The sequence below is a fragment of the Salmo salar genome, chromosome ssa15 (assembly GCF_905237065.1).
Source record: "Salmo salar chromosome ssa15, Ssal_v3.1, whole genome shotgun sequence".
Taxonomy (NCBI): Eukaryota; Metazoa; Chordata; class Actinopteri; order Salmoniformes; family Salmonidae; genus Salmo; species Salmo salar.
Window position 1 is genome coordinate 60,282,570 of NC_059456.1, and position 16,180 is coordinate 60,298,749.

The following is a 16,180-nucleotide window of genomic DNA, read 5'->3' on the forward strand; positions in this document are numbered from 1 at the left end:
GTTGGAGACAGAGATGGCAAAAAGAAATTGGTGCAAAATTTACATCAGGGTGCATCATCTCCCCTCCGCTCTCCCTCTGTCTATCTATCTGTGTGTCTCAGATGTAAGCTTGAACAGCTCCTGTCCCAGCAGTGGCCATCTGCACAATGGGGCTGGACTTTGACGTGAAGACTTTCTGCCACAACCTCCGGGCCACCAAGCCCCCTTACGAGTGCCCCGTGAAGACCTGTCGCAAGGTCTACAAGAGCTACAGCGGCATCGAATACCACCTCTACCACTACGACCATGACAACCCAACGCCTGCGCAGGCCATGCCCCAGAAGAAGAGGAAGGGGCGCCCGCCTCGAGCGTCCCTGGTTGGGGACGGAGAGGGAGGGGTGGGAAAGGGAGGTGGACTGGGTGGGCAGGGAGCGAACACCCCGGGGAGTCCTAACCGGTCTGAGCACTCCCACTCCCCAGGCAGGGAGACGATGACCTACGCCCAGGCCCAGCGCATGGTGGAGCTGGAGATCCATGGTCACATCCACCGCATCAGCATCTTTGAGAACATTGACGTGGTGTCGGAGGACGACAGCGGGGCCGAAGACCCTCCATCCTCGGGTGGAGGGGGATGTGGGGGAGGGGCGTGTAATGGGGGAGAAAGCGGGGGAGGAGGGAGTGAGGCGGGTGGCAACGGAAAGGACAGGCATGACACACCTGCTGCTAACGCAGGGAAGGCCACATCTAAGTCTGGGAAGCACAAGAGTAAAGAGAAGAAGAAGGAGGTATCATCGCACCACCACAGTGCTTCCTGTGGCCCGGCGGTCAAACTGCCTGAGGTGGTGTACAGAGAGCTGGACCAAGAGAGGCCTGACGCACCCACAAGACATTCCTCCTACTACAGGTCAGTTGCAGTACCACACGACACTCATCCAACTACAGGTCAATCGCAGTACCACACGACACTCATCCTACTACAGGTCAATCGCAGTACCACACGACACTCATCCTACTACAGGTCAGTCACAGTACCACACGACACTCATCCTACTACAGGTCAGTCACGGTACCACACGACACTCATCCAACTACAGGTCAATCGCAGTACCACACGACACTCATCCTACTCCAGGTCAGTCAGTAACAGTACCACACGACACTCATCCTACTACATGTCAGTTGCAGTACCACACGACACTCATCCAACTACAGGTCAATCGCAGTACCACACGACACTCATCCTACTACAGGTCAGTCACAGTACCACATGACACTCATCCTACTACAAGTCAGTCACAGTACCACACGACACTCATCCTACTACAGGTCAGTCACAGTACCACACGACACTCATCCTACTACAGGTCAGTCACGGTACCACACGACACTCATCCAACTACAGGTCAATCGCAGTACCACACGACACTCATCCTACTCCAGGTCAGTCACAGTACCACATGACACTCATCATACTACAGGTCAGTCACAGTACCACACGACACTCATCATACTACAGGTCAGTCACAGTACCACACAACACTCATCCTACTACAGGTCAGTCACAGTACCACACGACACTCATCCAACTACAGGTCAGTCACAGTACCACACAACACTCATCCAACTACAGGTCAATCGCAGTACCACACAACACTCATCCTACTACAGGTCAGTCACAGTACCACATGACACTCATCCTACTACAGGTCAGTCAGTCACAGTACCACACGACACTCATCCGGCTACAGGTCAGTCACAGTAGCACACGACACTCATCCGGCTACAGGTGAATCGCAGTCCCACACGACACACATCCTACTCCAGGTCAGTCACAGTACCACACGACACTCATCCTACTACAGGTCAGTCACGGTACCACACGACACTCATCCAACTACAGGTCAATCGCAGTACCACACGACACTCATCCTACTCCAGGTCAGTCACAGTACCACACGACACTCATCATACTACAGGTCAGTCACAGTACCACACGACACTCATCCTACTACAGGTCAGTCACAGTACCACACGACACTCATCCTACTACAGGTCAGTCACAGTACCACACGACACTCATCCGGCTACAGGTCAGTCACAGTAGCACACGACACTCATCCGGCTACAGGTCAATCGCAGTCCCACACGACACACATCCTTCTCCAGGTCAGTCACAGTACCACATGACACTCATCCTTCTACAGGTCAGTCACAGTACCACACGACACTCATCCTACTACAGGTCAGTCACAGTACCACACGACACTCATCCTACTACAGATCAGTCACGGTACCACACGACACTCATCCAACTACAGGTCAATCGCGGTACCACACGACACTCATCCTACTCCAGGTCAGTCGCGGGTACCACACGACACTCATCCTACTCCGGTCAGTCACAGTACCACATGACACTCATCATACTACAGGTCAGTCACAGTACCACACGACACTCATCCAACTACAGGTCAGTCACAGTACCACACGACACTCATCCTACTACAGGTCAGTCACAGTACCACACGACACTCATCCTACTACAGGTCAGTCACAGTACCACACGACACTCATCCGGCTACAGGTCAGTCACTGTAGCACACGACACTCATCCGGCTACAGGTCAATCGCAGTCCCACACGACACACATCCTACTCCAGGTCAGTCACAGTACCACATGACACTCATCATGCTACAGGTCAGTCACAGTACCACACGACACTCATCCTACTACAGGTCAGTCACAGTACCACACAACACTCATCCTACTACAGGTCAGTCACAGTACCACACGACACTCATCCTACTACAGGTCAGTCACAGTACCACACGACACTCATCCGGCTACAGGTCAATCGCAGTCCCACACGACACTCATCCAACTACAGGTCAGTCACAGTACCACACGACACTCATCCTACTACAGGTCAGTCACAGTACCACACGGCGCTCATCCTACTACAGGTCAGTCAGTCACAGTACCACATGACACTCATACTACTGCAGGTCAGTCACAGTACCACACGACACTCATCCTACTACAGGTCAGTCAGTCACAGTACCACACGACACTCATCTTACTACTGGTCAGTCAGTCACAGTACCACACGACACTCATCCTACTACATGTCTGTCACAGTACCACACGACACTCATCCGACTACAGGTCACTCACAGTACCACACGACACTCATCCTACTACAGGTCAGTCACAGTACCACACGACACTCATCCAACTACAGGTCAGTCACAGTACCACACGACACTCATCCAACTACAGGTCAGTCACAGTACCACACGACACTCATCCTACTACAGGTCAGTCACAGTACCACACGACACTCATCCTACTCCAGGTCAATCGCAGTACCACACGACACTCATCCTACTTCAGGTTAGTCACAGTACCACACAACATTCATCCTACCCCAGGTCAGTCACAGTACCACATGACACTCATCCTACTACAGGGCAGTCACAGTACCACACGACACTCATCCTACTACAGGTCAGTCACAGTACCACACGACACTCATCCTACTACAGGTCAGTCACAGTACCACACGACACTCATCCTACTACAGGTCAGTCACAGTACCACACGACACTCATCCTACTACAGGTCAGTCACAGTACCACACGACACTCATCCGGCTACAGGTCAATCGCAGTCCCACACGACACTCATCCAACTACAGGTCAGTCGCAGTACCACACGACCCTCATCCTACTACAGGTCTGTCACAGTACCACACGACACTCATCCGGCTACAGGTCAGTCACAGTAGCACACGACACTCATCCTACTACAGGTCAGTCACATTACCACACGACACTCATCCTACTACAGGTCAGTCACAGTACCACACGACACTCATACTACTGCAGGTCAGTCACAGTACCACACGACACTCATCCTACTACAGGTCAGTCAGTCACAGTACCACACGACACTCATCTTACTACTGGTCAGTCAGTCACAGTACCACACGACACTCATCCTACTACATGTCTGTCACAGTACCACACGACACTCATCCGACTACAGGTCACTCACAGTACCACACGACACTCATCCTACTACAGGTCAGTCACAGTACTACACGACACTCATCCAACTACAGGTCAGTCATAGTACCACACGACACTCATCCAACTACAGGTCAGTCACAGTACCACACGACACTCATCCTACTACAGGTCAGTCACAGTACCACACGACACTCATCCTACTCCAGGTCAATCGCAGTACCACACGACACTCATCCTACTTCAGGTTAGTCACAGTACCACACAACATTCATCCTACCCCAGGTCAGTCACAGTACCACATGACACTCATCCTACTACAGGGCAGTCACAGTACCACACGACACTCATCCTACTACAGGTCAGTCACAGTACCACACGACACTCATCCTACTACAGGTCAGTCACAGTACCACACGACACTCATCCTACTACAGGTCAGTCACAGTACCACACGACACTCATCCGGCTACAGGTCAATCGCAGTCCCACACGACACTCATCCTACTACAGGTCAATCGCAGTACCACACGACACTCATCCTACTACAGGTCAGTCACAGTACCACACGACACTCATCCGGCTACAGGTCAATCGCAGTCCCACACGACACTCATCCAACTACAGGTCAGTCGCAGTACCACACGACACTCATCCTACTACAGGTCAGTCACAGTACCACACGACACTCATCCTACTACATGTCTGTCACAGTACCTCACGACACTCATCCGGCTACAGGTCAGTCACAGTAGCACACGACACTCATCCTACTACAGGTCAGTCACATTACCACACGACACTCATCCTACTACAGGTCAGTCACAGTACCACACGACACTCATCCTACTACAGGTCAGTCACATTACCACACGACACTCATCCTACTACAGGTCAGTCACATTACCACACGACACTCATCCTACTACAGGTCAGTCACTGTACCACACGACACTCATCCTTCTACAGGTCAGTCACAGTACCACACGACACTCATCCTACTACAGGTCAGTCACAATACCACGACACTCATCCTACTCCAGGTCAGTCACAGTACCACACGACACTCATCCTACTACAGGTCAGTCACAGTACCACACGACACTCATACTACTGCAGGTCAGTCGCAGTACCACACGACACTCATCCTATTACAGGTCAGTCAGTCACAGTACCACACGACACTCATCCTACTACAGGTCAGTCAGTCACAGTACCACACAACACTCATCTTACTACAGGTCAATCGCAGTCCCACACGACACACATCCTACTCCAGGTCAGTCACAGTACCACACGACACTCATCCGACTACAGGTCAGTCACAGTACCACACGACACTCATCCTACTACAGGTCAGTCACAGTAACACACGACACTCATCCGGCTACAGGTCTGTCACAGTAGCACACGACACTCACATGGCTACAGGTCAATCGCAGTCCCACACGACACACATCCTACTCCAGGTCAGTCACAGTACCACATGACACTCATCCTTCTACAGGTTAGTCACAGTACCACACGACACTCATCCAACTACAGGTCAATCGCAGTACCACACGACACTCATACTACTGCAGGTCAGTCACAGTACCACACGACACTCATCCTACTACAGGTCAGTCAGTCACAGTACCACACGACACTCATCCTACTACATATCTGTCACAGTACCACACGACACTCATCCGACTACAGGTCAGTTACAGTACCACACGACACTCATCCTACTACAGGGCAGTCACAGTACCACACGACACTCATCCTACTACAGGGCAGTCACAGTACCACACGACACTCATCCTACTACAGGTCGGGCAGTCACAGTACCATACGACACTCATCCAACTACAGGTCAGTCACAGTACCACACGACACTCATCCTACTACAGGTCAGTCACAGTACCACACGACACTCATCCTACTCCAGGTCAGTCAGTCACAGTACCACACGACACTCATCCTACTACATATCTGTCACAGTACCACACGACACTCATCCGACTACAGGTCAGTCACAGTACCACACGACACTCATCCTACTACAGGTCAGTCACAGTTCCACACGACACTCATCCTACTACAGGTCAATCGCACTCCCACAAAACACACACCCTACTAGAGGTCAGTCACAGTACCACATGACACTCATCCTTCTACAGGTCAGTCACAGTACCACACAACACTCATCCTACTACAGGTCAGTCACAATACCACACGACACTCATCCAACTACAGGTCAATCGCAGTACCACACAACACTCATCCTACTACAGGTCATTCACAGTACCACAGGACACTCATCCGGCTACAGGTCAGTCACAGTAGCACACGACACTCATCCGGCTACAGGTCAATCGCAGTCCCACACGACACACATCCTACTCCAGGTCAGTCACAGTACCACATGACACTCATCATACTACAGGTCAGTCACAGTACCACACGACACTCATCCAACTACAGGTCAGTCACAGTACCACACGACACTCATCCTACTACAGGTCAGTCACAGTACCACACGACACTCATCCTACTACAGGTCAGTCACAGTACCACACGACACTCATCCTACTCCAGGTCAATCGCAGTACCACACGACACTCATCCTACTTCAGGTTAGTCACAGTACCACACAACATTCATCCTACCCCAGGTCAGTCACAGTACCACACGACACTCATCCTACTACAGGTCAGTCACAGTACCACACGACACTCATCCTACTACAGGTCAGTCAGTCACAGTACCACACGACACTCATACTACTGCAGGTCAGTCAGTCACAGTACCACACAACACTCATCTTACTACAGGTCAGTCGCAGTACCACACAACACTCATCCTACTGCAGGTCAGTCACAGTACCACATGACACTCATCCGACTACAGGTCAGTCACAGTACCACACGACACTCATCCTACTACAGGTCAGTCACAGTAACACACGACACTCATCCGGCTACAGGTCAGTCACAGTAGCACACGACACTCACATGGCTACAGGTCAATCGCAGTCCCACACGACACACATCCTACTCCAGATCAGTCACAGTACCACACGACACTCATCCAACTACAGGTCAATCGCAGTACCACACAACACTCATCCTACTACAGGTCAGTCACAGTACCACACGACACTCATACTACTGCAGGTCAGTCACAGTACCACACGACACTCATCCTACTACAGGTCAGTCAGTCACAGTACCACACGACACTCATCCTACTACATATCTGTCACAGTACCACACGACACTCATCCGACTACAGGTCAGTCACAGTACCACACGACACTCATCCTACTACAGGGCAGTCACAGTACCACACGACACTCATCCTACTACAGGGCAGTCACAGTACCACACGACACTCATCCTACTACAGGTCGGGCAGTCACAGTTCCATACGACACTCATCCAACTACAGGTCAGTCACAGTACCACACGACACTCATCCTACTACAGGTCAGTCACAGTACCACACGACACTCATCCTACTCCAGGTCAATCGCAGTACCACACGACACTCATCCTACTACAGGTCAGTCAGTCACAGTACCACACGACACTCATACTACTGCAGGTCAGTCACAGTACCACACGACACTCATCCTACTACAGGTCAGTCAGTCACAGTACCACACGACACTCATCCTACTACATATCTGTCACAGTACCACACGACACTCATCCGACTACAGGTCAGTCACAGTACCACACGACACTCATCCTACTACAGGTCAGTCACAGTACCACACGACACTCATCCTACTACAGGTCAATCGCAGTCCCACACGACACACATCCTACTCCAGGTCAGTCACAGTACCACATGACACTCATCCTTCTACAGGTCAGTCACAGTACCACACAACACTCATCCTACTACAGGTCAGTCACAATACCACACGACACTCATCCAACTACAGGTCAATCGCAGTACCACACAACACTCATCCTACTACAGGTCATTCACAGTACCACACGACACTCATCCGGCTACAGGTCAGTCACAGTAGCACACGACACTCATCCGGCTATAGGTCAATCGCAGTCCCACACGACACACATCCTACTCCAGGTCAGTCACAGTACCACATGACACTCATCATACTACAGGTCAGTCACAGTACCACACGACACTCATCCAACTACAGGTCAGTCACAGTACCACACGACACTCATCCTACTACAGGTCAGTCACAGTACCACACGACACTCATCCTACTACAGGTCAGTCACAGTACCACACGACACTCATCCTACTCCAGGTCAATCGCAGTACCACACGACACTCATCCTACTTCAGGTTAGTCACAGTACCACACAACATTCATCCTACCCCAGGTCAGTCACAGTACCACATGACACTCATCCTACTACAGGGCAGTCACAGTACCACACGACACTCATCCTACTACAGGGCAGTCACAGTACCACACGATACTCATCCTACTACAGGTCGGGCAGTCACAGTACCACACGACACTCATCCAACTACAGGTCAGTCACAGTACCACACGACACTCATCCTACTACAGGTCAGTCACAGTACCACACGACACTCATCCTACTCCAGGTCAATCGCAGTACCACACGACACTCATCCTACTACAGATCAGTCAGTCACAGTACCACACGACACTCATACTACTGCAGGTCAGTCGCAGTACCACATGACACTCATCCTACTACAGGTCAGTCTGTCACAGTACCACACGACACTCATCCTACTACAGGTCAGTCAGTCACAGTACCACACAACACTCATCTTACTACAGGTCAGTCGCAGTACCACACAACACTCATCCTACTGCAGGTCAGTCACAGTACCACATGACACTCATCCGACTACAGGTCAGTCACAGTACCACACGACACTCATCCTACTACAGGTCAGTCACAGTAACACACGACACTCATCCGGCTACAGGTCAGTCACAGTAGCACACGACACTCACATGGCTACAGGTCAATCGCAGTCCCACACGACACACATCCTACTCCAGGTCAGTCACAGTACCACACGACACTCATCCAACTACAGGTCAATCGCAGTACCACACAACACTCATCCTACTACAGGTCAGTCACAGTACCACACGACACTCATCCTACTCCAGGTCAGTCACAGTACCACACGACACTCATCCTACTACAGGTCAGTCAGTCACAGTACCACACGACACTCATCCTACTACATATCTGTCACAGTACCACACGACACTCATCCGACTACAGGTCAGTCACAGTACCACACGACACTCATCCTACTACAGGTCAGTCACAGTACCACACGACACTCATCCTACTACAGGTCAGTCACAGTACCACACGACACTCATCCTACTACAGGTCAGTCACAGTAACACACGACACTCATCCGGCTACAGGTCAGTCACAGTAGCACACGACACTCACATGGCTACAGGTCAATCGCAGTCCCACACGACACACATCCTACTCCAGGTCAGTCACAGTACCACACGACACTCATCCAACTACAGGTCAATCGCAGTACCACACAACACTCATCCTACTACAGGTCAGTCACAGTACCACACGACACTCATCCTACTCCAGGTCAGTCACAGTACCACACGACACTCATCCTACTACAGGTCAGTCAGTCACAGTACCACACGACACTCATCCTACTACATATCTGTCACAGTACCACACGACACTCATCCGACTACAGGTCAGTCACAGTACCACACGACACTCATCCTACTACAGGGCAGTCACAGTACCACACGACACTCATCCTACTACAGGGCAGTCACAGTACCACACGACACTCATCCTACTACAGGTCGGGCAGTCACAGTACCATACGACACTCATCCAACTACAGGTCAGTCACAGTACCACACGACACTCATCCTACTACAGGTCAGTCACAGTACCACACGACACTCATCCTACTCCAGGTCAATCGCAGTACCACACGACACTCATCCTACTACAGGTCAGTCAGTCACAGTACCACACGACACTCATACTACTGCAGGTCAGTCACAGTACCACACGACACTCATCCTACTACAGGTCAATCAGTCACAGTACCACACGACACTCATCCTACTACATATCTGTCACAGTACCACACGACACTCATCCGACTACAGGTCAGTCACAGTACCACACGACACTCATCCTACTACAGGTCAGTCACAGTACCACACGACACTCATCCTACTACAGGTCAATCGCAGTCCCACACGACACACATCCTACTCCAGGTCAGTCACAGTACCACATGACACTCATCCTTCTACAGGTCAGTCACAGTACCACACAACACTCATCCTACTACAGGTCAGTCACAATACCACACGACACTCATCCAACTACAGGTCAATCGCAGTACCACACAACACTCATCCTACTACAGGTCATTCACAGTACCACACGACACTCATCCGACTACAGGTCAGTCACAGTACCACACGACACTCATCCTACTACAGGTCAGTCACAGTAACACACGACACTCATCCGGCTACAGGTCAGTCACAGTAGCACACGACACTCACATGGCTACAGGTCAATCGCAGTCCCACACGACACACATCCTACTCCAGGTCAGTCACAGTACCACACGACACTCATCCAACTACAGGTCAATCGCAGTACCACACAACACTCATCCTACTACAGGTCAGTCACAGTACCACACGACACTCATCCTACTCCAGGTCAGTCACAGTACCACACGACACTCATCCAACTACAGGTCAATCGCAGTACCACACAACACTCATCCTACTACAGGTCAGTCACAGTACCACACGACACTCATACTACTGCAGGTCAATCGCAGTCCCACACGACACACATCCTACTCCAGGTCAGTCACAGTACCACATGACACTCATCATACTACAGGTCAGTCACAGTACCACACGACACTCATCCTACTACAGGTCAGTCACAGTACCACACGACACTCATCCTACTACAGGTCAGTCACAGTACCACACGACACTCATCCTACTCCAGGTCAATCGCAGTACCACACGACACTCATCCTACTTCAGGTTAGTCACAGTACCACACAACATTCATCCTACCCCAGGTCAGTCACAGTACCACATGACACTCATCCTACTACAGGGCAGTCACAGTACCACACGACACTCATCCTACTACAGGGCAGTCACAGTACCACACGATACTCATCCTACTACAGGTCGGGCAGTCACAGTACCACACGACACTCATCCAACTACAGGTCAGTCACAGTACCACACGACACTCATCCTACTACAGGTCAGTCACAGTACCACACGACACTCATCCTACTCCAGGTCAATCGCAGTACCACACGAAACTCATCCTACTACAGATCAGTCAGTCACAGTACCACACGACACTCATACTACTGCAGGTCAGTCGCAGTACCACATGACACTCATCCTACTACAGGTCAGTCTGTCACAGTACCACACGACACTCATCCTACTACAGGTCAGTCAGTCACAGTACCACACGACACTCATCCTACTACAGGTCAGTCACAGTACCACACGACACTCATCCTACTCCAGGTCAATCGCAGTACCACACGACACTCATCCTACTACAGGTCATTCACAGTACCACACGACACTCATCCTACTACAGGTCATTCACAGTACCACACGACACTCATCCGGCTACAGGTCAGTCACAGTAGCACACGACACTCATCCGGCTACAGGTCAATCGCAGTCCCACACGACACACATCCTACTCCAGGTCAGTCACAGTACCACATGACACTCATCATACTACAGGTCAGTCACAGTACCACACGACACTCATCCAACTACAGGTCAGTCACAGTACCACACGACACTCATCCTACTACAGGTCAGTCACAGTACCACACGACACTCATCCTACTACAGGTCAGTCACAGTACCACACGACACTCATCCTACTCCAGGTCAATCGCAGTACCACACGACACTCATCCTACTTCAGGTTAGTCACAGTACCACACAACATTCATCCTACCCCAGGTCAGTCACAGTACCACATGACACTCATCCTACTACAGGGCAGTCACAGTACCACACGACACTCATCCTACTACAGGGCAGTCACAGTACCACACGATACTCATCCTACTACAGGTCGGGCAGTCACAGTACCACACGACACTCATCCTACTACAGGGCAGTCACAGTACCACACGATACTCATCCTACTACAGGTCGGGCAGTCACAGTACCACACGACACTCATCCTACTCCAGGTCAATCGCAGTACCACACGACACTCATCCTACTACAGGTCAGTCAGTCACAGTACCACACGACACTCATACTACTGCAGGTCAGTCACAGTACCACACGACACTCATCCTACTACAGGTCAGTCAGTCACAGTACCACACGACGCTCATCCTACTACATATCTGTCACAGTACCACACGACACTCATCCTACTACAGGTCAGTCACAGTACCACACGACACTCATCCTACTACAGGTCAGTCACAGTACCACACGACACTCATCCTACTACAGGTCAGTCACAGTACCACACGACACTCATCCTACTCCAGGTCAGTCACAGTACCACACGACACTCATCTACTACAGGTCAGTCACAGTCCCACACGACACTCATCCTACTTCAGGTTAGTCAGAGTACCACACAACATTCATCCTACTACAGGTCAGTCACAGTACCACATGACACTCTTCCTACTACAGGTCAGTCACAGTACCACACGACACTCATGCTACTACAGGTCAGTCAGTCACAGTACCACACGACACTCATCCTACTACAGGTCAGTCACAGTACCATACGACACTCATCATACTACAGGTCAGTCACAGTACCACACGACTCTCATCCAACTACAGGTCAGTCACAGTACCACACGACACTCATCCTACTGCAGGTCAGTCACAGTACCACACGACACTCATCCTACTACAGGTCAGTCACAGTACCACACGACACTCATCCTACTACATATCTGTCACAGTACCACACGACACTCATCCGACTACAGGTCAGTCACAGTACCACACGACACTCATCCTACTACAGGGCAGTCACAGTACCACACGACACTCATCCTACTACAGGGCAGTCACAGTACCACACGACACTCATCCTACTACAGGTCGGGCAGTCACAGTACCATACGACACTCATCCAACTACAGGTCAGTCACAGTACCACACGACACTCATCCTACTACAGGTCAGTCACAGTACCACACGACACTCATCCTACTCCAGGTCAATCGCAGTACCACACGACACTCATCCTACTACAGGTCAGTCAGTCACAGTACCACACGACACTCATACTACTGCAGGTCAGTCACAGTACCACACGACACTCATCCTACTACAGGTCAGTCAGTCACAGTACCACACGACACTCATCCTACTACATATCTGTCACAGTACCACACGACACTCATCCGACTACAGGTCAGTCACAGTACCACACGACACTCATCCTACTACAGGTCAGTCACAGTACCACACGACACTCATCCTACTACAGGTCAATCGCAGTCCCACACGACACACATCCTACTCCAGGTCAGTCACAGTACCACACGACACTCATCCTTCTACAGGTCAGTCACAGTACCACACAACACTCATCCTACTACAGGTCAGTCACAGTACCACACGACACTCATCCAACTACAGGTCAATCGCAGTACCACACAACACTCATCCTACTACAGGTCAGTCACAGTACCACACGACACTCATCCGACTACAGGTCAGTCACAGTACCACACGACACTCATCCTACTACAGGTCAGTCACAGTAACACACGACACTCATCCTACTACAGGTCAGTCACAGTAGCACACGACACTCACATGGCTACAGGTCAATCGCAGTCCCACACGACACACATCCTACTCCAGGTCAGTCACAGTACCACACGACACTCATCCAACTACAGGTCAATCGCAGTACCACACAACACTCATCCTACTACAGGTCAGTCACAGTACCACACGACACTCATCCTACTCCAGGTCAGTCACAGTACCACACGACACTCATCCAACTACAGGTCAGTCGCAGTACCACACAACACTCATCCTACTACAGGTCAGTCACAGTACCACACGACACTCATACTACTGCAGGTCAATCGCAGTCCCACACGACACACATCCTACTACAGGTCAGTCACAGTACCACATGACACTCATCCTACTACAGGTCAGTCACAGTACCACACGACACTCATCCTACTACAGGTCAGTCACAGTACCACACGACACTCATCCTACTACAGGTCAGTCACAGTACCACACGACACTCATCCTACTCCAGGTCAATCGCAGTACCACACGACACTCATCCTACTTCAGGTCAGTCACAGTACCACACAACACTCATCCTACCCCAGGTCAGTCACAGTACCACATGACACTCATCCTACTACAGGGCAGTCACAGTACCACACGACACTCATCCTACTACAGGGCAGTCACAGTACCACACGACACTCATCCTACTACAGGTCGGGCAGTCACAGTACCACACGACACTCATCCAACTACAGGTCAGTCACAGTACCACACGACACTCATCCTACTACAGGTCAGTCACAGTACCACACGACACTCATCCTACTCCAGGTCAATCGCAGTACCACACGAAACTCATCCTACTACAGATCAGTCAGTCACAGTACCACACGACACTCATCCTACTACAGGTCAGTCGCAGTACCACATGACACTCATCCTACTACAGGTCAGTCTGTCACAGTACCACACGACACTCATCCTACTACAGGTCAGTCAGTCACAGTACCACACGACACTCATCCTACTACAGGTCAGTCACAGTACCACACGACACTCATCCTACTCCAGGTCAGTCGCAGTACCACACGACACTCATCCTACTACAGGTCATTCACAGTACCACACGACACTCATCCTACTACAGGTCATTCACAGTACCACACGACACTCATCCGGCTACAGGTCAGTCACAGTAGCACACGACACTCATCCGACTACAGGTCAATCGCAGTCCCACACGACACACATCCTACTCCAGGTCAGTCACAGTACCACATGACACTCATCCTACTACAGGTCAGTCACAGTACCACACGACACTCATCCAACTACAGGTCAGTCACAGTACCACACGACACTCATCCTACTACAGGTCAGTCACAGTACCACACGACACTCATCCTACTACAGGTCAGTCACAGTACCACACGACACTCATCCTACTCCAGGTCAATCGCAGTACCACACGACACTCATCCTACTTCAGGTTAGTCACAGTACCACACAACATTCATCCTACCCCAGGTCAGTCACAGTACCACATGACACTCATCCTACTACAGGGCAGTCACAGTACCACACGACACTCATCCTACTACAGGGCAGTCACAGTACCACACGACACTCATCCTACTACAGGTCGGGCAGTCACAGTACCACACGACACTCATCCTACTACAGGGCAGTCACAGTACCACACGATACTCATCCTACTACAGGTCGGGCAGTCACAGTACCACACGACACTCATCCTACTCCAGGTCAATCGCAGTACCACACGACACTCATCCTACTACAGGTCAGTCAGTCACAGTACCACACGACACTCATCCTACTGCAGGTCAGTCACAGTACCACACGACACTCATCCTACTACAGGTCAGTCAGTCACAGTACCACACGACACTAATCCTACTACATATCTGTCACAGTACCACACGACACTCATCCTACTACAGGTCAGTCACAGTACCACACGACACTCATCCTACTACAGGTCAGTCACAGTACCACACGACACTCATCCTACTACAGGTCAGTCACAGTACCACACGACACTCATCCTACTCCAGGTCAGTCACAGTACCACACGACACTCATCTACTACAGGTCAGTCACAGTCCCACACGACACTCATCCTACTTCAGGTTAGTCAGAGTACCACACAACATTCATCCTACTACAGGTCAGTCACAGTACCACATGACACTCTTCCTACTACAGGTCAGTCACAGTACCACACGACACTCATGCTACTACAGGTCAGTCAGTCACAGTACCACACGACACTCATCCTACTACAGGTCAGTCACAGTACCATACGACACTCATCATACTACAGGTCAGTCACAGTACCACACGACT

The 16,180-nt window shown here is 50.9% G+C and overlaps 1 protein-coding gene across 1 annotated transcript in view; it reads left to right on the top strand.

The window, feature by feature from the left end:
* LOC106571880 (peregrin) overlaps nt 1–16,180 on the top strand; it is a 170,738-nt gene that overhangs the window by 1,578 nt on the left and 152,980 nt on the right. The window contains 1 exon segment of the mRNA XM_045695903.1: nt 102–883. Coding sequence (XP_045551859.1) covers nt 147–883 — 737 coding nt within the window. The 5' untranslated portion in view covers nt 102–146.